This window comes from Schistocerca americana, chromosome 1 (assembly GCF_021461395.2).
Source record: "Schistocerca americana isolate TAMUIC-IGC-003095 chromosome 1, iqSchAmer2.1, whole genome shotgun sequence".
NCBI lineage: Eukaryota > Metazoa > Arthropoda > Insecta > Orthoptera > Acrididae > Schistocerca > Schistocerca americana.
Window position 1 is genome coordinate 568,061,871 of NC_060119.1, and position 23,647 is coordinate 568,085,517.

The window sequence follows — 23,647 nt, forward strand, 5'->3', positions numbered from 1 at the left end:
GATAATCGTGCCCATGGAAGTCACGCCTCATGCGTTGATGATGATGGACACCAGTTCTAAATGAAATGAAAGTTAGATAATTTAGTACTCATTATTTAATGAACATCTTAGTGAAGTTTGATAAATATCAGCCACCGAACGTCTAACACTTTCCATTTCTGTCAGTGTATATAGCCGAAACCTGTAGACTATAATCTAATATCAGATCTAGGTTGTAAGAGCTGCTCTGGTGCACAGATCAAATCCATGTTGGTATCACTTAGCGTCGATGTTTAATCGTCCGTCCCACATGTAATCTAGGAAAAACATGGCTGCTGCCAGAGGATTAGTCAACCTCTAAATGGATGTGCATTGCTGCACCGCTGGTTTATATGCGGTCCATTTTGTGCAACAATATTGTAGCAATAGCACCATCAGTAGCCTGTAAAATGTTTCATCTTTCATCTTATGAGACTTCTGCGGCATGCATTATAGAAATCAGTGCAATACCCTGTGGTTTACTTTCACAGGTTACTACGGTGCGGGGAACGAGGTTCTCATGCAAGAAGCACTTGTGCAGCGTGGACCTCTCGTCGTCGACTTCATGGTGTTAAACGACTTCCGGTCCTACACTAGCGGCATCTACAAGCACGTCGAAACATCAGCCTCGACACGGGAATTCAACCCGTTCGTCGTAAGTATGGACTACACTTTATCATGGCCACGATAGGTTATAGAGGTGAGAAGCACATTAAGAGGAAAGTTCCCAGTGCACATACACGTGTGCTCAGCAAAAGTAACAAAGTCCTTGAGGTAAACATCAACCATCTCACTGTCAGCTATATAATGTTGGTAGTTCAAGCTGTAGCGTCAACGCACTAACGCTGCACTTGCGCCAGTAGAAATCGCAGCAGCTTGTAGACACTGCAGTTGCCGCCGACGCTACAGCCTGAACTACCAACACTGGCCCACTTACCACACTGAGACGGCAAATTTTCTATCGCAAAAATTCACTATTCGTGTTGCGTATGCACGTAAGGCACTTTCCACTTACCGTGCCACTCTTCTCTGAAACAGCCGACACCTTCGCCTCTGAAACAGCCGGCATCTCATGGCGCCATTATAGTACAGCACCCATCAAACCATTATTGCAGTACTGTGCCTTTGTCCTGCTTTGGCACAGAGCTGGCTTGTTATAAACCGATCTTCCGATGTTAATTTTTGAGGCGTGGTCGGATCCTCTTCTTGTTACCATCCAATTACCCCCTGAGACCGTATATGTGCACTCCAACTCTCTGCATGCAGTGTTGTTCATGTGAAAGTAACCGAAGTTTTCTAAATGTCTGCGAATCGTGCAACTGAGCTGGGACTTCGGTACCAGCCCAGTATTTGCCTTGCAGTGTGTGGGACACCACCTAAAAACCACATCCAGGGTGGCCGGCACGCCAACGCTAATCGTTAATCTGCCTGTCGGATTCGATATGGGAACAACAAACCTCCGTGTCGCGGAAGCGGCGATTCTAACTCGCACAGCTAATCCTTATTTTTTCGCCCCTGAACGGGAAGGGTAACGACACAAAAAGTGTCACTTGCCACCGCCACTTGTGTCCTAAGAAAAAGAAGAAATGAACCTCTTCAGGCGTTGACACTTATCTATGCCTAACCCAAGACAACTTCCCTGTTACTGGGTGGGGGTGGGGGGGGGGGGAGGCGGGAGGGGGGGCGGAAGTAGGAAAGAAAGAAATCAGGCGGAGGACACACGGGCGAGCGACGAAAGTGAAAGGAGTTGTGTAGGGGCTTCTTTGTTTTTTATGTACCAGAATTCCAGGAGTCGCTCACACCTTCGGATGGTGGAACATTCAAACGTATCTTTTCGATATTTTAATGGTAATTCCGTTTGTAGTTCTTTAGCATCATGACGGCAAAATAAGCATTAGTATCACACAGCTTGGACGTTCCAGCTGAAAGGTGGATCATGAAAGACGCTCCATAGAAAATTTGAAGAGAACTGCTTGTATCTGAGGTTGCAAATAAGTGTACAGTGTTGATCATTAAGGTACGTCCAGTAACCCAGTTCCAATTTCTTGTTGGGGCCGAAAAGGTATGGTCGTGTATCCAATTCACAGCGTCAGCATTTGTTGCAGGATAATGAATCACGTCTTGGAACAAAAGCGTCTGGAAAGTGATCTGAGCAGGTGTATGTCAGATAAGGAAACCCAAGATACGCTCTGCAAGCCTCCAGACATCAGACGATGGACCACATGAGAATCACTGGGCATCTGTGTCGTCCACACCACAGTGCACACATAGGGGTGTGTCAGCGAGGTGGATGCAGTGCAAACGAAACTGGTTGACCTGCTTGCCATTGATGGTGGGAAACAGGCTGATTGGACATTGGTTTTGAGAAAGCCTGTATGTACCACTCTCCATACACCTGGGGAAACTTGTGTTCAGTGGGATTAGGGCCCGGTACTTTTTTAATGGATCATCTGTGTCTGGAGAATTAGTGGAAGTGGTAAGGAGTGGAGGACATAACTTAATTCCAGAAAGATATACCGAAAGTGATAAAAGGGTAATGGAATGTTCGATAACATGACAGACTGGCGCATATTCGTGTGAAGTCAGTCCAGCGAGGCTCGTCGGGCAATGGGCCCGGACTTTCATTTGGCAGCTAACAAATGGTTCAAATGGCTCTGAGCACTATGGGACTTAACATCTGTGCTCATCAGTCCCCTAGAACTTAAAACTACTTAAACCTAACCAACCTAAGGACATCACACACATCCATGCCCAAGGCAGGATTCTAACCTGTGACCATAGCAGTCACGTGGTTCCAGACTGAAGCGCCTAGAACCACGCGTCCACACCGGTCAGCCGGCAGCTAACAGGAAGGGATGTAACTCTGCCTGGCATGTGGAATAAGCCAACCCCATCACGCCCCCATGGGAGGGCAAGGGAGGCATATTGAACTTTGAATAGCATCCCAGTACAGACAAAGGATCCCATCATCATCAACATACAATGGGCAAGGGTAATCAGGAACAGGGACACTCGTGCCACATGAGGGATGCGAGAGGTACAGTATACACTCACGTTTCATATGTGCTGCACAGTGTTGAGGGATCTAAGTCAGTGATCAACAAGGCCACCCAGATCATTTGGAGGAGAGTCTGCTGTTTGTCGTCTCCAAACTGTGGAGATCATTCATAAAATAAATACCTAAGTAGCACACAGTGGTGGCCACACTTATAGGAGCGACACATCTCTCAGGTAAGCCTTCAACAATGAGCAGAATCTGCTATTTGAAAAAGTTAAGAGAACTGCCTGATGCCTTCCCATACGTTGTCATCCATGATAGAGCCAAGTGGGCATCATCCTCGTTGTGTAGGTAGAGAACGAGATCATCAGCATAAGACATACAACAGAAGTAGTACATATGCATTATTGAGAGGCCCACCAGATGCTTGTGAAGTGTACAGTATCGTGGAAAGTGGAAAACCCTGTTGGACAGAGCGCTCGATCACTAGAGACACGGTGAGGCGTCCATTCTAGAGTATTCTTGAAGTAGCGCCAATCAAGAGGTGTATTACTACTGTTACTATATGAGCCAGAGAACCCTTGTGCTGGAGGACTGTCTTCAGAAACATGTGAATGACACAGTCAAATGCCTAACTGAAGTCAAATTATGAAAATGCACCAGGCAGACAACGCGACCTGGTGAGTGTGATCACATCCCTGTAACAGCAAAGGGCTGTATGAATATATCGCTGTTGAGTAGAGTAAAGGGCCAGTAATCACAGATCCATGACCCTCCAATCGGTTTAGGGACCAGGATGATGACACTATCAAGGAAGGTGGCTGGGATCGTCGTTGTTAGGGACATCAGTTCACGACAGATGGATGCTCAAGTAGGTACCAACACATAACTAAAATACTTATAACATTCGAGGAGAAGACCATCAGGCCTGCGAACTTATCGGCAGCTCCCACCTTGAGAGCTTCTATGATTTCATCTGTGGTCATGTTATAATGTTCTGCTCGGATAGTGACATTTAACTTAACTTTCTATTGCATGGAGTTCATTTTGATGAAAGAATATAACAGTTGCCAACTTTACAAAATTTATTGACAACTGAATTGCATACTTGTCACGTTAACAAAAACACTGACTGACATACTTCACAGATCTCTTTGACAGACTGAAAACAACAACTCAACGATTAACTTCCAGCCTCGCTGAATCGCTTTATATAGAATTTTAACAATAAATTTCAAAATAACCCATTATTAATTTTGTACAATTTTGATGTTACAATTAAAATTTACAAAAGTAAAGAAATTGATGTTACTGCCGAATAAGGTATAAAATACAATATCATATTACATAACTTTTTTAGTATTATCTGTAGTTTTAAATATTAAAAATCAGTCTGAACTTTAATTACAGTTTGAATTTGATTACTAACATTCGATGGCAGTACAAATCTCATGCTTTATCTGACTACATACGTAAATTTTACAAATAAGGCCTTAAATTCCGAAAACCGGAAAGTTGTGTGGTGTAAACAATTGGAGAGTTAATTATAAATGTAATTACAAAGGATACTAATTACAGAAGAGGACATAAAAATAGATAACAAATGAAAATACATCGCTTGGTAATAACTTTTAAGCTGTTTCTCGAGATAATGATGTTCTCTGTGTCAACCCACCAATCAACTGCAGTTAAGGTAATTAGAGGTGACAACCACTTATGCCAACATTTCTTGATTAAACATGTAACTCAGCGCCTGTACATAATTTTGTTAATGACAACAATCAAAAATGGCTGTGAGCACTATGGGACTTAACTGCTGAGGTCATCACTCCCCTAGAACTCAGAATTACTTAAACCTAACTAACCTAAGGACATCACACACATCCATGCCCGAGGCAGGATTCGAACCTGCGACCGTAGCGGCCGCGCGGTTCCAGACTGTAGCGCCTAGAACCGCTCGGCCATCCCGGCCGGCTGACAACAATCCCCTGACAATCATGATAATATACGTCCTTCCAGAACATTCTATATGCTTTCACAATGAATATCAAGTGTTTTAGCAAACTATATATATATATATATATATATATATATATATATATATATATATATATATATATATATATATATATATATATATAGGAAGCACTGACTCGTACGACAGCCACCTGGATGCATAGAAGAAGGAAAGAGGGGGGGGGGGGGTGATAAGATGGTATCAGTCTCTTCATTAGAGTCTTGGCTCTATCGTTATAATGTCTTCCTGAAGTTCTTAAACCACGTCCTCTGGTATATAGTGTTAACAGTGAGTGCCTCTACCTCCTCAATTAAATTTGGGAGATGTGGGATGGCAGCATACAGCGGCCAGGTGAAATATGAATGGAAAGCGTGATCAGTGGTGCATTGCATAATATATCGTCATCCTTCCGCATTGATGAGGTTGTATATGAGATCTTGACGACGAGGCCAGTGTTCTATGAGGAGGTGTTACATTGATGGTATTTTGTGAGTCATACAGTAATGGGAGCAGAACCGGACAAGAGTCCCTTCCAAATGTCATGTGAGTGAAGTGATCTGCACTTTAGCATGATGCATTATCGCCTGATGGAAAGGAGAAAATGTCATCGAAGTGCAGTCATGTAGGATCTTGTAGTAGAAGTCCATGTTGCTCACATGCCAAGCCTTGACGTGTTAGCCATAACTCATCAATGCCTGCATAGAGCCGGTTTCATGCAGGATAGCCACCAGGATACGGTGGATGTCTAGGCAGGGTGACGCCAATGACAGAGGGCCCGCACATCCTCAGCAATCTGTCAGCAGTCAGGGACAGTCAGGTTGGCAATGTTTAATTTCCACAGTCCACAACTGTGCCACACCTGTTGATAAGTGAGAGTGACATTGCAAATGTAGGCCTCATGGTCAGAGAAAGCCAGAAGCTAAATTTTGGCATGTCGAGTGTCTCCAGCAAGGGAATGTGTGAGATATGTATAGTCACCTGGATAAATGCGCCGTATAGTACATGAAACCTGCATGGGTGCCATGAACCTCCACCTATGTGCTGATAAACTGAAGTTGGTCGATGATGACAGAGAGGGGTGCATGCAGGAAATGCCATGGGAGTTGATCAGTAGGCCCTTGTGTGGAGTAGAAGTCCCTACCGAGAACCATGTCATCCAGGAGACCCTAAAAATGTGACCTTACTTTGTCAGTAAAGAAGATGTGTTATTCTGACATTGACTGCAGCTGGACAGTGCATATACATTTGGGATCCAGAAACCAAACAGCGTGAGGGTCACACCCCTGGCATCAGAAAGGTACACGGGGCCTTGTGAGGAGGAGCAGGACTCCACTACCATTATCAGAGGCATGGGAGATGTGGGCCGTATAGCAAGTTGGAGCATAGAAATCAGTAATGATCGCTTCTCAGGGAAGGGCGATGTTGACATCAGCAGTGTACATGATGTCTCTGAACATTGCTAGTTTATGTGGAGCCTGAGTGATGGCCCGATTCATCATCATAATGTGGTAGTGTAGTGGATGGGCTCTCCCTAATGACACAGAGGGTCCTGCAGAGATGTCCAGCTGTTTTGAAACATTCAGTGCAACCACTGTGGCTGCAATCACTGGCTGGAAGCTGGGTTGGGCATCAACATGGCGCACACCCTGACAGGTGAACCAGCATCCCAATCTGCTACATCGTCAACATTGTCAGCCGAGGAGATCAAAATTTGTGGCAGATGACTGCCACACCCATCGAGGGCTAAGGCTGGTGACACTGCCATGGTTAGATCTGGGGAACCTCCCTCCATGTAATCTGTCATTATCAGGTGGGATCACAGGCCATGGAAAGGATGCTCCCCAGACGGGACATTGGGAGCAGCCACTATTGTTGTCAGGGTGCTCAAAGTAGATCTGTGTCTGGAATCTGGTTGACTACCCGTGATGCTACATGAAGAAGTGTGTTGTTGGTGGGCTTTGACTTTGCTTCTTTTGTTTTTGGGGTGCCCTCTGCTTTCAGAGGTGCTGTTCTTTGTTGGAATTTTGTCATCTGAACTTATGCCCATCTGAAGGAAAGCAGAGGTAGGCACCACACTTAGTTTGCTGTCCATTGCAGTGGACAGGCTGTTCATTGACCTCTGTAGAGTTGTTGGTCTCATTGCCATCAGAGGAGATGGTGCAAGTGAGGTCTCATTTGCTCCATCATTTCATAGGGGAAGTTCCAACAGGAGAACAGGTGTTTCCTGAAGTGACGCATTCAAGTTGTGCATGGCTGATGCGCAGGTGTTACGTAAAGCAGTGACCATCAGTTTGGGAGCTATGTCACCAGTCGGGATCTGGAACAAATGACAACAGAGACAATCAGACCTAACATTGTCCTGTTGTCCACATCCGCATATGTCTTTGCTGGACATCGTACATGATGATGGCTCACGCACCATCTGTTAGCAGGTAGGATGGTACATGTTTTGACAGTTCAATCTGATCGCTCAGACACCATTTAAAATGTGGTATGTTGTGAACATCTGCCATTTTTCCGCAATGTGGCCCACAATGTTGCCAAAGGATCGGAAGGCTTCAACAATCACATATTGTGCCTTCTCAAAAGGGAGTTTGAACAGCCAAAATGTTCGAAAACCAGAACCAGTGTGGTCTTCCATCACCTCCCCAATTTGCCTGTCAGAATGTTTAAACTTTCGTCCGTGTGAGTGCTCTCGAACTACATCAGTGCATGCTTCCTCCATAGTCATTTTAATGTAGATGATGCTGCTGGTGATAGAGAAGTAAATACCTATCACTTCTTGTGAGACCAGGTGCAGCTCTTCACGAATGAACTGTTCAATTTCATAAGTGCATATTCATGTAATTTTGTCATGGAATGTAACTTAAGTGTCACTCAGTGGTAAGAGTGCAACATGAGGTACAATATTGATTAACACTATACAACACAAACACTGTGATGCACAAATAAACAACTTCATTAGCAGACCACTGCCTAGTGTGTATAGCTAGTCCACACATGACCATGGTCAAAAGCAACCAACACTCTTTTTGTTGCCACCCCATTACCCCTCCACCCTCCTCCCTCTGAGGTTGAATATGTGCATCCCAACTGTCTGTGTGTAATGACTGAAGTTTACTAAATGTTTGCAAATCATATAACTGAGCCAGGACTTGGATACCAGCCCAGTATTCACCTAGTAGGATGTGGGAAACCATCTAAAAAACAACATCCAGCGTTATTAATCCACCAGGCAGATTCGATCTGGGGCCATCAAACCTCCCTGTCATGGAATCAGCACTTTTAACACACATGGATATTCAGATGGGTTGTCCGAAAATACATAGTTTGGGCCCAAATATGCATCGAAGCTTCAGACTGGTGGTGTCAAGGTTTATTGAAACCCTTCCATCAGTATAAAATAGATGCAATGACTACACTTGTGAAACTTTTGTTGGGAGGAGCAGTAACCTCACTGTTCTTGCACGAAAACCCTTGTCTGAAAACCACTTGACGGGCACTGTTGTGCTTGCATGTTTGAGAATGGTTCACAAGTTCAGATATAGTGAATTCCATTATAGCACTATTCATGCTGTAATTGTAAAAAGAAGTGCAAAACTTTGAGATCTGTTTTAATGTAGAGTGTAAACAAGCAATGTAGAGACTGAAGCACAAAATGAAAAAAGTGTGGCTGTGCACTTGGTGTTTCAATTCTAGTGTAGCTTTGTGTGATAAGGAGATGTTACAAGAGTAAAATCCACGAGTCATCATTGCACCCCACAGAAAACAATCAATACAGATAAGATATAGTGGTCACGGAACATGTCCTCTTCTACCAATACATTATTTCAGTATGAGGTGACCAGTGGTGTCACGGTTCTACATCAGAAAGAATTGCAATTATGTCATGTTCAGCAACATTACCAATGAATTTCCAGTAGTACCTTATTTAAAACAGTAGGAAGAAGGTATCTGAGAAAAATTAGATAGATTGGTCCTGTTAGTTGGGTTAGCATTAGATCTAGCCTAATGATGTGATCACAGTTTATCCCAGCTCATAACTCCGCACTGCACCTGTGCTGGTAACTTCTATAATTTACTGTAGATTTCTTGTACAGCCCTACAGAGTTGGACAAAATTATATAAACAGCAAGAGAAATGAATGCTTGAACATGAATGCAGATGCTAGCCAAGCCTGCTGGTTGTGCTCCTGTATTTGACCATAAACAGCAGCTGTGAATGTGTTGCAAGTGTTAGTCATGGCCAGAGCAGTGTTCTGTGTAGTTATGGGTGCTTTATGTTGGACCTAAATGAACTGGAACATAGGCAACCTCTTGGTGCATGTATGGCGAATGCCTCCATAGCCAAGGTAGCTGATGTGATTGGTGTTTCAAGATGCACAAAACTGAAAATTTACACCACATACAGGGAAAGTGGAAAAACATCATCCACTAAGTCACAATGTGTCCGAAAGTGTGTGTTGAATGATTGTGACAGATGGTCATTGATGAGGATTATGACAAAAAATAAAGAGGATGACAGCCACAAAAGTCACTGTAGAGCTGAATGTGGCATCTTCGAACTTTGTCAGCACGAAAACAACACAAAATAGAGCTCCATAAGCAAGGAACTAGAGGGTGAGTTGGAATATCAAAACCACTTGGCAGTGATTCAAATGTCATGGCAGGAGAACATGGTGCGAAAGGCAAAAAATCTGAATTATGGAACTACGGAAGTAAGTCATTCAGTAGGAAGGGAACTTGCACACTGTCTCTAACTTCAGGCTGAGTTTACATCCCAAGAATAAAATATGGCTGGGATTCAGTTATGATTTGTGCAGCAATACCGTGGTACTCCTTGGGTGCTGTGGATACTCTGTCAAGGATTATGTGATCACTTTGGCTTATGATGTCCATCCCATGGTACAATATTTGTTCCACAATGGTAATGCTGTGTTCCAAGACAACAGGGCCACTGTCCCACAGCTTCCATTAGCCAGGACTACTTTTGTGAGCACAAGGACCAATTGTCACATCTCCCCTGGCCACCACAGTCACTAGACCTCAGTATTATTGAGTCTTTGTGGACTGATTTGAAGAGAAGGATGCACTCCCACTATCCACCTCCACTACTGTTACCTGAACTTGACACAATTTTGCTGGTAGAATGGTGTAAGATTCTCTTTAAAATCATACAGGACTTGTATTTATCCATTCTGAGATGACTGGAAGCTATTTTGATGCCAACGTTTTTCTACACCAAATTAGGCATGGTAATTTATTGTGTTTTTTGTTGGTGTTTCCACATTTTTGTCCACTGTCTGTATATTCCATATAATTGCAAACAAGCACAGATCATAACAATCTATAAAAAAAGGGAAGTGGAAGTTATTGACAGAACTACCATCATATATCACTCAGATTTATTTAAAGTAGAATCAGCTTGAGTTCCGAAAATGCTGAACATGGAAAACTCATCTCTATCATTACATACACTCATGAACCAAATGATTAGACCATCTGATTAATAATTCACTGGTCGACCACTGGACCACTGGAACACAATACAACAATGATAATGCATAGCATGGGTTTGACAAATTCTGGATTGCTTTCCAGAGAAGAAACAAAGATTTAGGGTTTAACACCTCATTAACAACACAGTTATTAAAAATGAAGCACAAACTCAGCTTATGAAAGGATATCAGCTGTGCTCTTTTCACAGGAACCATTCCAGCATTTACTTGCTTGGATCAATTTAGGGAAATCATGGGAAACTTAAATTGGGATGGCCAAATGGCGATTAAATAGTTGTCCTCCTGAAGGTGAGTATTTTCCAGAGAATGTGGCACTCAATGTCTACACACAGGTCACACCATTTGCTTAAATTACTGTTCAGTGGTCTTTTAGTTCAGGGATGGCACCCAATAGCACCTCAGATGTGTCCCACTAGGTTCAAATCAGGTGAATTTGTTGGCTAAGACATCAATGTGAGTCCATTATCATGCTCCTCAAACCACTATAACACAATTCTGGTCTTGTGACACAGATAGTTATTCTGCTGAAAGATCCCTTCCCCTTCGAAGAAAACGTCAGACATGAAGGTAATTAGCTGGTCCACAATCGTGTTCATGTAGTCCACAGTTGTCATGGTCCCTTTGGTTACTATCACAGGTCCCATGGAAGGCCTGGTGAATGTCCCCCATAGCATTGTACCTGGATTACCATGTACCCAGACACAACCATCAGCCTGTATTTTTTGGTTTCCAAAAAGCATTTGACTCAGTACCAAACCTACACTCACTGTCAAAAGCACAATCATATGGGGTATCAAGTAAAATTTGTGACTGGATTGAGGTGGATCCAACATGTTATCTTGGATGGAGAGTGTTAGTCAGGTGTAGAAGTAACTTCAAGTATGCCCCACAGAAGTGCATAGGACCTTTGCTGTTCATGTTGCATGTTAATGGCCTTGCATACAATATTTATAATAAAATCAAGCTTTTTGCAGATGATGCAGTTATCTATAATGAAGTACTATCTGAAAGAAACTGCATAAATATTGAGTCAGATCTTAATAAGATTTCAAAGTGGTGCAGAGATTGGTAAATTGCTTTAACTGTTCAGAAATTGAAATTTTGCACTTCACAAAGCGAAAAAATGCAGCATCCTATGACTATAATATCAGTGAGTCACTGTTGGAATTGGCCAACTCATACAAATATCTGGATGTAACACTTTGTAGGGATATGAAATGGAGTTCGAATGGTTCAAGTGGCTCTGAGCACTATGGGACTTAACATCTGAGGTCATCAGTCCCCTAGAACTTAGAACTACATAAACCTAACTAACCTAAGGACATCACGCACATCCATGCCTGAGGCAGGATTCGAACCTGCGACCGTAGCGGTCGCGCGGTTCCAGACTGAAGCGTTCCTTTGAAAGGGCACGGCCGATTTCCTTCCCAATCCTTCCCTAACCTGAGCTTGCGCTCTGTCTCTAATGACCTCGTTGTCGACGGGACGTTAAACACTAACCACCACCACCATCACCACCAGACTGAAGCGGCTAGAACCACTCGGCCACAGTGGCCGGCCGAAATGGAGTGATCACATAGTTTCAGTCATGGGTGAAGCAGTTGGTAGACCTCAGTTTACTGATAGAATACTGTCAATTTACAAAGGAGATAGCTTACAAAACACTTGTACGAATAGTTCTAGAATATTTCTCAAGTGTATGGGACCCATCCCGGACAGGACTAACAGGTTATTAAACATATACAGATAAGGGCAGCACAAATAGTCTCAGGTTTGTTTAATCTGTGGGAGAGTATTACATAGCTGCTGAAGGAACTGAACTGGAAGACTCTTGAAGATAGATATAAACAATTCTGAGAACGTCTATTAACAAAGTTTCAAGAACCAGCTTTAAATGACTACTCTAGGAACATACTAATACTCCCTATGTATCACTCACATAGGGATCATGAAGATAAGATTCGAATAATTACTGCATGCACAGAGGCATTCGGGCCATCATTCTTCCTGCACTCCATACATGAATGGAACAGAAAGAAACCCTAATAACTGGTACAGTGGGATGTACCCTCCACCATGCACATCATGGTCATTTGCAGAGTATAGATGTAGATGCAGATATAGGCCAGTGTAACAACGATCATAATTCATCTGACCAGCAGAAACATTTCAATTGATCCGCATTCCAATCTCAATGGTCTCGTGTCTGCTGGAGTTGTAATTGATCATGTCATTAGGTCAACTTAGGAACAACTAAGGGGTGACAGCTACAGAGTCCCACATTCAACATAGTGCTCTGTAACACTTGAGCCTGCACCACCATTGTACTCTGTTATCAAATCTGACACACTTTGCCACTTACCTCTACATTCTGTGATGAGGCACCAATGTCCAACACTTTCTCATCTTTCCCTGGTTTGACCATTCTTCAACCAGTTTCCACATATCCCCAAAACAACCAAACAGCTTCACTATTTCTAAAGTGCTCATTCCTCGGGACTGGGCCATGACAATCTGGTCTTTGTCAAAGTCACTTATATCAATGGATTTTCCTATTTGTGGCCTTTATCATCACAAGATTGATGTCTGATTTGTGTCTACTCCACTTACATAGTTTCCTTATTGTGTTTTGTGCCCACAGTGCTACCAGGCAACATTTAGTCTTACTATGAGCAGCAATCATTATGTTTAGGCTCGTCAGTGCACATTCTCTCTATCATGCATAGAGGAAATCAATTTGATTCACTTTCTCTAGACTTTTGGAGGGTATCTGATTCAGTACCTTTGGGATCGCTTACTAGTTTTGCATCTGCATCAAAAATTGCCTAACAGGCAGGATGTAGCCCATTATTCTGGATGGAGAGTTGTGTACAGACACTAAAGTAGTATCTAATGTACCCCAGGAAGGTGTAATAGATTCATTACTGAAACTTCCTGGGAGATTAAAACTGTGTGCCGGACCGAGACTCAAATTCGGGACCTTTGCCTTTCGCGGACAAGTGCTCTACTAACTGAGCTACCCAGTCACAACTCACACCCCGTCCTCACAGCTTTACTTCTGCCAGTATCTCATTTCCTACCTTCCAAACTTTACAGAAGCTCTTCTGAAAACCTTGCAGAGCTAGCACTCCTGAAAGAAAGGATACTGCGGAGACATGGCTTAGCCACAGCCTGGGGGATGTTTCCAGAATGAGATTTTCACTCTGCAGTTGTGTGTGCGCTGATATGAAACTTCCTGGCAGATTAAAACTGTGTGCCAGACCGATACTCGAATTGGGGACCTTTGCCTTTTGTGGGCAAAGGTCCCGAATACGAGTCTCAGTCCGGTACACAGTTTTAATCTGCCACCAAGTTTCATATCAGCGCACACTCTGCTGCAGAGTGAAAATCTCATTCTAGGGTCATTACTGTTAAGGTTATGTATCAATGTTTTAGCAGGTAGTGTGCGCAGGTAACTCAGGCTCTTTGGAGGTGATGGGGTTATCTATGAGGAAATACTTTTGTATCAAAATTTAGTAATTTCTCGTTAGATCACCACAAAATATGACCCTGGTACAAAGACTGACAGCTACCTTATGCAGAGAAATGCAGAGATGTGCAATACACAAATTGTAAAATTGTGGTATTCTTTGGTAGAAGGGCAATGAATCCCTGCTACATTCAGTTATGTTGAACATAACAAATATTGAATGTACATTAATTTACGATAGTGTATGTTACAAAATATATTCCTATTGACTAATGTAGAACCTTTTGAAAAATCTGTTATGATAAGACAGGTGAAAATGCTAGGTTTTTCATCAAATTCAACACACACTTTTCATTCCAGTGTCCTTCTCATAGCCAACGGAGTTGAATGTTGGGTGACTGAATACTGATCAGACTGCTAAATAGCAAAAACACATTTTATTGACTTCTCACTGTGATACACAGTTAAGAAAGAAATCTTCAAGTTATTGGAGATGCAGCATCTGTGCTTGTTTTACAAACCACCTGGACACTCGCATTTGGTGTCACAAAGTCACTAATAATCTAAACAAGTACAGCCGGGTAGAAATTTTAACTATTCAGTCTCATAACTGTTGTGTTGACACTCTTGGAGGGGTAGATGGTGCACTTCTACACAGCATTACAGTTCAACATTATACATAATCACTATGCATTTGTACACACTTGCACCATCATTGAACGCAGTCTGGAAAAATTCAGGATTGTGCTTCTTGACCCAAGATTTTAAAGTGATTTTAACCTCATCCATGAAGAAAGCATATGGGGACTGTAATGTACGTGAGCAATGTGCAGCTTGGGATGAAGAAATCTGTTAATGCAGAAACGTATATCACAGATAAACTGCACAGTGGCTGGCACAGATGCCAAGTGAGGGCATGCTGATGAAGTATTCAAAGAGACAGATATGTTAAGCATTTGTAATCAACAACAAAACCTGGATTTTTAAAATAATGGGTCAAGAAACAAAACCATGATTTTTCCCAAACTGGTTTTGATGCTTTGTTCAGCAAAGGCACAAATGTGTAGAAATGCATGGTGAGTATGTTGGATGGTAGTTTGTTTAGAGGATAGTTCAGCATACGATCTGTACTAATTCCACTGTTATATATTCACTATTAATTTTTTTTATACGAAACTATTACTTTTTGATCCAACCTCATATAATTGTTTTCAGTAGGTCTATGGTTGCACTGAAGGGTAAGCTTACTAGTAAGGCCTGTGAAATAAATTTACATGACTATTTTCATTCGTTGTTGAAGAAGGCCCCGGCTGTTCTCAGCAGGACATTAACTCATTCGAGATGAAAAGACAAGACAGAAAACGCCCATGTTTTGATGACCATCAGAGTAAAGTACCTGGTCTTCCTTGGTGTCCTTAACCATAGAATCTAAGTATTATTTAGCCATTGTTGCCTCTTCTGGGAAAACAATAAACAACGTGGCAGTGAAAGTCTATTTGTGAGCAAAATGCAAAACCATGTTGACAACCATTCATGATTTATAAGTGTCCGTTCTCATATTCATCTGGATTGTTTTGTATGCCAAATAAAGATGCATAGACCTACCACATTACAAGAATCTTTGTGCTATTGTTTACAAGGCCTGTGTGAGTAAAGTATCATGTACTGCTGTAGTTGCTAAAAATAAATCATTATGTTAAACGTATTCAGTTTATCATCATATAGTGTTAGAGCTCTGGTATTTCATAAATAATTTCATAATCCTTGCATAATCTATTCCTTCTTGCTTTTTAGGAGACGAATCATGTTGTACTGCTGGTGGGTTATGGTGTAGATGATGAGACTAATGAGAAGTATTGGATAGTGAAGAACAGCTGGGGAGAGGAATGGGGTGAAAATGGATACTTCAGAATCATTCGTGGCGTCAATGAGGTCGGCATTGAAAGTCTGCCTTTTGAAGCCACGCCCATCCCTTGAGCTACTAGTGCCAAATTTGTCACTAAAAGCATTTACTAGCAAAAGATTGAGCCTGTAAGTTGTGATTCACACCGTTTTATATTTATGCAGCAAATAGTCTTTTCAATAACAATGTGTTCATCTGAAAATGTGATAAGCATTCGATTGCAAATGTAAGAGTTTTCATGTTCACTTTAATTTCAAAATGGATGTTTTCAGTGTACTGTGGTCTTTTGTAGCTTCAAACAGAGTTTTGCTAATTGATGATACAAAAGTTCAGAAACATTAAACATATATGTTTGCTGCTTGAACATAAAAATTAAAAAACACCAATAATTAGACAAATAATGTAGAACATGCCAAAGTGTTTAACAGATGCAAAATGTAAAATTTAGAGACTTCAAGTGGTATGAGAAAATAAAGAATTGATTACAAAAAGCGGAGATTATCTGTAGTGTGAATTCCTCTTTCTCGTGTAAATAAGATGTGCAACAGACTTTTAAATTGTTCAGTTTCTGAAACTAGTTAAGAATGTGGTGTGCGTGCATGCGCGCGCGCGCGCTCGCGCACATGTGTGTGTGTGTGTGTGTGTGTGTGTGTGTGACAGAAAATCTTATTTATTTATTGGACTTAATCATAAACTTTTTACTGCGACTCAGTACCATACCTGAAGCATGCCAAAGTAGAAAACAGGACCGCTTTCATGACTACCGATGAACATTAAAAGCCTTGTTTCTGTTTCGATTGATGTAATAAATGCAGAGATATATTGTTTTACTCATCTTCAGTCTTGTTAAATAACTGAAATATGGGGTGATAATGTTTCTGCTAAGTGTTGCATGTTTTTATAAGATTCTCTCTGTGTTCAAGCAGTGTAAGATTTGAGTAATAACATGAGGTTTTAGAAGTTAGCACCATTTTCACAGACAAAGCCATGTCTCACACTAGCAGGTGAGACATGTAGAAACCTGTCAGTAGGAACTTGACAAGCATTTCATTTTGTCTGCTCTACCTCCTAACACAAATTCATTTGAAACTGAACAGTATTTAACTCCCACTCCATCTCTAGGAATTCATTTACTGAAAACAAAAGCCACAGGCTTTGATTCTATAGAAACCCCGACACACACACACACACACACACACACACACACACACAGAGAGAGAGAGAGAGAGAGAGAGAGAGAGAGAGAGAGAGAGAGAGAGAGAGAAAGAGAAATATCCAGGCATATGGCGTTTGCCTAATATTCTGTGTCTTACTATGGGTCATGAACTTAGTAACGTATTTTTAAGAAATCAACCTTCTCTCTTATGTTAGGAGCAACAAATCAAAAAGAATAAATAATTGTTTTGTACACTTAATCACACAACATGATCAGTGCATACAATTCCCCGAAGTGCGCTATAGTAGGAAGTATTGTGCCCAGCGAGTTTTCTCTCTTGCGCCTCGAAATCTTTTGGATAATCATGAAATGGAATCTTTTGATGCAATGAGAAACCCTTACTTCCTTCACTCATGACACTGTTTTGTGCTAGCTGTACTAAAATCTACATCATCCAAATTTCTAAGTATGGCATTTATAGTTTCACTTACTACAGTGTAAATATGTTTCATAGTAATACTTTGTCAAACCTGTATAAGAATAAATCTGCCTGCAGCAGTCAACTTCAGAGAACGTCTTCTATGTAAATCAGAGAAAGGACTAAAATGAATAGGAAGGTAGTTTAAAATTTTATGAGATGTCATTTTATTTACTTTTTTAATATGTGTTGTTTTGTTTAATGTCTGAAAGGTTTAGTGAATGATTCATTAAGCTGTATAAAATGCTCAAAATGCCTTAACTTTTGCAAAATCAGAAAGATCATATCTGATAAAAATCCCATCATCCACACCAGACCTGCCAAAATAAAACAAATTTTAACATGTGTTAATGTTTCCCTCACAAAGAAATTTAAAAAAATCTCATCTCTGAAATTCAGGCCAGGTTACCTCCATCAAATATCTGGAGTCCTGAGTTGGGCTCTTGATCCAGCACATAGTTTTAAGCTTGCAAGAAGTTTCTTATGTGAAACTGAATGGAAAGGTGGCGGTTTGATCCAACAAAAATGTAATAGTTGCTGTGTCCTGCTACCAGGGCGTGTGAGTGTGAGTGCAGCAAGTGTGGTGTCACCATGCATGTGCAACTGAATCGGCTGCCAACTGTATCAGCACGGGCCACCCGCTGGAGTCCTCCTATGGGAGTAGGGTGCAGCATGGCACGGTCTCCGCCACCACACTCTGCTGGTGACTTGCACATATGTATGCACAGAGTAGCGCTGACTGACCTCTCTCTGTGTTATTCTAATTTGTATCTCTCACATCAGTGTGCCGTGTCTTGTGGAGTCCCAAGAGGATATTTTTGTCATGGTTCAGAGATTATGAATAAAGCCATATTTGTGAGACTTGGACTGGTTTTGTGTATTGCTTGGTTACTACACAACTGGTGATGAGTTTGGAATGTGTGGTTTCATCGGGTTTATTCATCACGGATGCTGTGTTACCAGCATATTTCAACTGTGACTTCCATTCCACTGGTCCATCTACTCACTTTTCCTCTGTATGATGATTCACCCAAGGATTGGATAGTTTATAGAAAAAGACTTGGACAGCATTTTTTGGCTTTCAGTGTGACAAACTCGAATTTGTGCAAAGCCTTCTTCCTCTTGTGGATTCCACCTAAGATGTATCAATTACTGTGTCAGGTTGCCCCTTTTCAGTAACCAGCTGCTCTTACTTTTGATCAAATGTACAGTTTATTGTCCAGCTACCACTGCAAATGAACACGTCATAGTGGCACGAGTTGAATCCCACCAATGTCGCAAGAAACCAAACCTGTCACACAGGCCTGGGCAGCTGAACTTCACGATCTTAGCCGTAAGTCTCAGTTCATTACTGAGGCTCATAATGACTTATGCAGACTCTATGGTGTGTGGTGGAATTATCTGTTTAGCTATGGACAAGCAAATGCGCCAGAAGGCTCTACTCTATGAAACCACTGAAACGATCACATCCCCCCCCCCTTCCCCACTGGCTGAAGTTTTGCAAATAGCACACTCTTTTGTGGTTTCTCAGGCAGCAGGTGACCAAATTGAAGCATGGGGTGATGTAGCAGTAGTGTCACAAGACGTGCCTACTAGGATGTCGGACAGCTCACACAAGGAAGTGGCAGTGGCAGCGGTAAACATGTGGGCCCATCACCAAGCTCACCAAGGCCAGCCTTAGCAGCCACAACCACCGCAGCACCAGCATCAGTGTTCTCTGTTTCCATCTTGTCCTTTCTGGTTTGTCCAGCAAAAATATTCAGAGTGCACTAAGCACTGAACCACCTGCAATGCTTTCCAGAAGCAAGGCCACATCGCCGCCATGTGTTGTTCACTGCAGGTTGCTCAGGGTATAGACATGGATGTAAACTGCATCGCTCCAATGATAGTAACTTCTTCCAAGCTCTTTATTGAGTTAAGTGTTTTTTGCCAAGTGTTTTGGCTGCAGTTTGACACAGGTGCTGCAGTGACATTACTGATTTCTCAAACCTATGTTAGTTTAGGCTAGCTGTCGTTGATAGCTGTCACATGGAAGCTGGTCAGTTATAACAAACAATTAGCTGTTGGAACAATTTATGGCATCTGCCTCTTACAAGTCATAGGTTTCTTCCATTACATTTTTGGTGGTAGCTGATATCAGTGTTGAGAATTTGTTCGGGACGGACGCAGTTCAGGCATTTGGATTTACTACCACCAACGCAGTTCACTTTGTGTCTGATCAGGTACCAAATTCTCAATTGGAAACATCATGTGGGAAGTTTTCAGACTTGTTTTGGAAGATATAGGGTGTGCTACGAATATTTCTTCTCCTGTTTCTTTGAAATCCATAGCTTGAACTCATTTTTGTCACGTGCATCCTATTCCTCTTGCCCCAAAAGATCAAGTGAAAGCAGAATTTGACAGATTTCGGTCCCTAGGGGTGGTACAACCTGTTGTGGCTAGTGAATGGTCATTTCCACTGATTGTAGTTCAGAAGCTAAGGGGAAAACTTTGCTTTCGTGGTGACTTCAGTACTGCTGTCAATGCACAGTCAGTTGAGGATACATATCATTTTCCACACTGGGAGCAACTATTGGCGGAAATATTAGGTGGCCAGCACTGTTGTAAAATTGATTTGATACACATATTTGCACCTCCCTTGATTTTTGGAGCAATTGACTCTGCTTGTCCTCGGTTGGATTAATTATCTGGATGATATTGTTGTCACGAGCTCCTTCGTGGCCAGTCACTTGAAAAATTTGTGCACTTTGTTTCCTGTCTTACAATCCATGGACTTACAGCATAACATCATGAAATCTCAGTTTTGTTTTTTTTTAAAAAAAAAGACCTTCTGCTGTTTATTTGAGGATTGAGGTCTCATGGGATGACGTTCACTCTCTGCCAGAGCATATCTGCACTGTTACATCTATGCTTTGCCCCTTGTCCATGAAGTAGCTTCAGGCCTTCCTAGTGAAGATAGCCTGTCGGGGGGTGGCCACATTGGCCCACCCATTCCATGCCTTGTCAGGCAATAATGAACCTTTCTGATGGAGCCCAGATTGCGAACATGCTTTTCAAATGTTGAAATCCAAACTCCTCTCGGCCCCTTATTTAGCTACGTTCTCTATGGACCAGCATATGGTTTTGGTGGCTGACTCCACACAGTATGGCCTTGGCATGGTCCTAGCACACCAATATGCTGGCAGGTCTGAATGACTGGTTGCTTTCGCCTCTAAATCTCTCAATCTGGCCCATCAGCATTACTCTAGGTGGAAAAAGAGGCTCTTCTCATCTATTCTCTCAGGAAATTTCATGATTTTTTTTTTTATGTCTCCAAGTTTCACCTTATTACTGACCATAAACCCTTTGTTGCCATGCTTAACTTCCTTGCCTAAAAACGCAGCACACTGCCTACAATGCTGGATGCGGTTCTTGTCTTGCTACAATTACAAAATCCATTTTTGACCTGCGTCTAAACATGCCAATGCGGAGGTGTTGTCCCTCATTCCTATGGGTCCTGATCTCTTCTCTGATCACGAATAATTGCTTTGCTTCCATTTTGATACTGAAACACAGGCCACTGTCAAGGGTTTCCCATTTACGAGCTCAAGCATAGCAGCTGCTGCTGCTGCTGTCAACCCAGTTCTCCACCAGGTGGTTCGATTTGTTCAACAGGTCTGGCCAGATAACCACTGTATGGCCTCTCTGTTTTTGACTGTGTTTTGCTGTTGTCCACCGAAGACTTCTCTTCCAGAGAAGTCATTCTTGCCGCATTACAGTGTGAGGTTCTACACCTTCTCCATCAGGGCCATTGGGGAGTTTCACGCACTAAACTGTTAGCTAGGCGACATGTTTTTCGGCCAGGCATTGATGTCAGAACTGTCCATTCTGTCGCGGCTTATGAGCAGTGTGCCCAAGAACAGGGAGGTCCCAAGGCGTCCACATCCCGCTGGCCTGCTCCCAGCCAGCCATTGGAACACAGTCATGCAGACTTTGCAAGTCTGTTCCTGAATTCCTATTGCCTCTTGGCTGTGGGTGCATTTTCTCAGTTTCTTTACATTCTCCTGTGTGTGCTGACATCAGCTGAGGTCACAATTTGCATGCTTTTGAAGATTTTCTTTTTTCTTTTTGAGGAGTTGCCTTGTACCTTAGTTTTGATAATGGCCCCATTTCTTTTTTCACACCATTTAATTGATATGTCCCTTCAATCAAACGGTGAGGAGGAACAACTAGTGTGTACATTCAAGTCCCAAATGAAAAATTTTATTGTGAATTCTCTGCTGGATGATGCCTTTCTCCATTTTCTGAGCATGAGCACCTAACGCTACATGCCTATGAGGGATTGGAGCCCGGCTGAGTTGCTTCGTGGCCAGCAGCCATACACGTTCTTCCACCTTCTGTGGCCTATGCCACACCTGGCATTGGCAGATTTGTCTGGCAACTTTGTGCCAGGATCGCCAGTGTCGGTTCGTGGATTTGACCACTGGCCCAAGTGGATACCAGGGACTCTTGTCTCCCACCGGGGATTTCATCTCTGTGATGTCTGTATGGCCGGTGGACTGGTGGCTCACCACTTTGATTGGGTGGGCCCCCAGTCACCGCCGGAAGCTACCAGTTCATGGGCGCAGCCCAGCCCACTGCCCTCAGCCTCGAGCCCATTGTTGCCTACCTTGGAGGCATCCACATCCAATTGGCACCTCCTCCAAGGGTGGTGACCTAGGTTTCCAGCTTCCTAGCACCGTGCGCTGGTCCATCTCTGGCCTCTGGTCCACTGCCGCAGCCTGCTGTTTCAGCTGGGCCGCCTCCACCAGCTGCCTCACCATCTTCGTCACACCCATCGCCACTGATGGATCCAGACCCATCTCCTCCACACTGGAACCTGCCTGCTGATGTTGAGGTGATGGCACCCTCCTCTTCAGTACTGTCATTGGTCACTGTGCAGGCCCACGGCAAGCCCACAACCCTGCGCGTTCTAGCCCTATACTTGGTGCCCACTCAGGACATCATCCCACCCCCAACCATCAGCACCAATTCCACCACTCTGGAACCGATGGATGTCTTTCTTGTAGGGCCACCAGCATCTCCTCCACTGCCTGGGAGAGATGTGCTGTATCCTGCTATGTATGCTGTGTATGAGAGTGTCACAGTACATGTGAGCTTCAATCGGCTGCCAATTGTATCAACACTTCTGGCCACCTGTAGGAGGCGTGCACATGGCGCAGTGTCCACCAAGCTGTCTAACAGCAACTCGCGCATAATTATATACCAGGTGATCAAAAAGACAGTATAAATTTGAAAACTGAATCAATCACAGCATAATGTAGATAGAGGGGTATAAATTGAGACACAAGCTTGGAATGACATGGGGTTTTATTACAACCAAGCAAATACAAAAGTTCAAAAAATGTCTGACAGATCTGATCAGAGTAACAATAATTAGCATGACAAAGTAAGACAAAGCAAAAATGATGTTCTTTACAGGAAATGCTCAATATGTCCACCATCATTCCTCAACAATAGCTGTAGTCGAGGAATAATGTTGTGAACAGAACTGTAAAGCATGTCTGGAGTTACGGTGAGGCATTGGCGTCGGATGTAGTCTTTCAGCATCCCTAGGATGTCGGTCGTTCACGATACACTTGCGACTTCAGGTAACCCCAAAGCCAATAATTGCACGGACTGAGGTCTGGGGATCTGGGAGGCCAAGCATGACGAAAGTGGCGGCTGAGCACACGATCATCACCAAACGACGCGCACAAGAGATCTTTCACACATCTAGCAATATGGGGTGGAGCGCCATTCTGCATAAACATTGTACATTCCAGCAGGTGTTTATCAGCCAGGCTGGGGATGATGTGATTCTGTAACATATCGGCGTACCTCTCACCCACCACGGTAGCAGTTACAAAACCGAATCACACATTTCCTCAAAGAAAAAAGGCCCGATAATGGTAGCTATGGTAAATCCAACCCATACCGTGACTTTCCCGTCGTGCAATGGAGTTTCCACGACAGTTCTAGGATTTCCAGTAGCCCAAATTTTGCAGTTGTGGGCATTGACAGACCCTCGGAGCATTAAATGAGCTTCGTCGGTGCATAAGACGTTACTCA

The 23,647-nt window shown here is 42.8% G+C and overlaps 1 protein-coding gene across 1 annotated transcript in view; it reads left to right on the forward strand.

Moving 5' to 3' along the window:
* Positions 1 to 16,022, forward strand: part of LOC124578090 (dipeptidyl peptidase 1-like) — a 94,807-nt gene extending 78,785 nt beyond the window's left edge. The window contains exons 10-11 of the mRNA XM_047131229.1: positions 510 to 673; positions 15,815 to 16,022. Of these exons, the coding sequence (XP_046987185.1) occupies positions 510 to 673; positions 15,815 to 15,997 (347 nt within the window). The 3' untranslated portion in view covers positions 15,998 to 16,022. The remainder of the gene's footprint in view (positions 1 to 509; positions 674 to 15,814) is intronic.
* Positions 16,023 to 23,647: the final 7,625 nt, after the last annotated feature.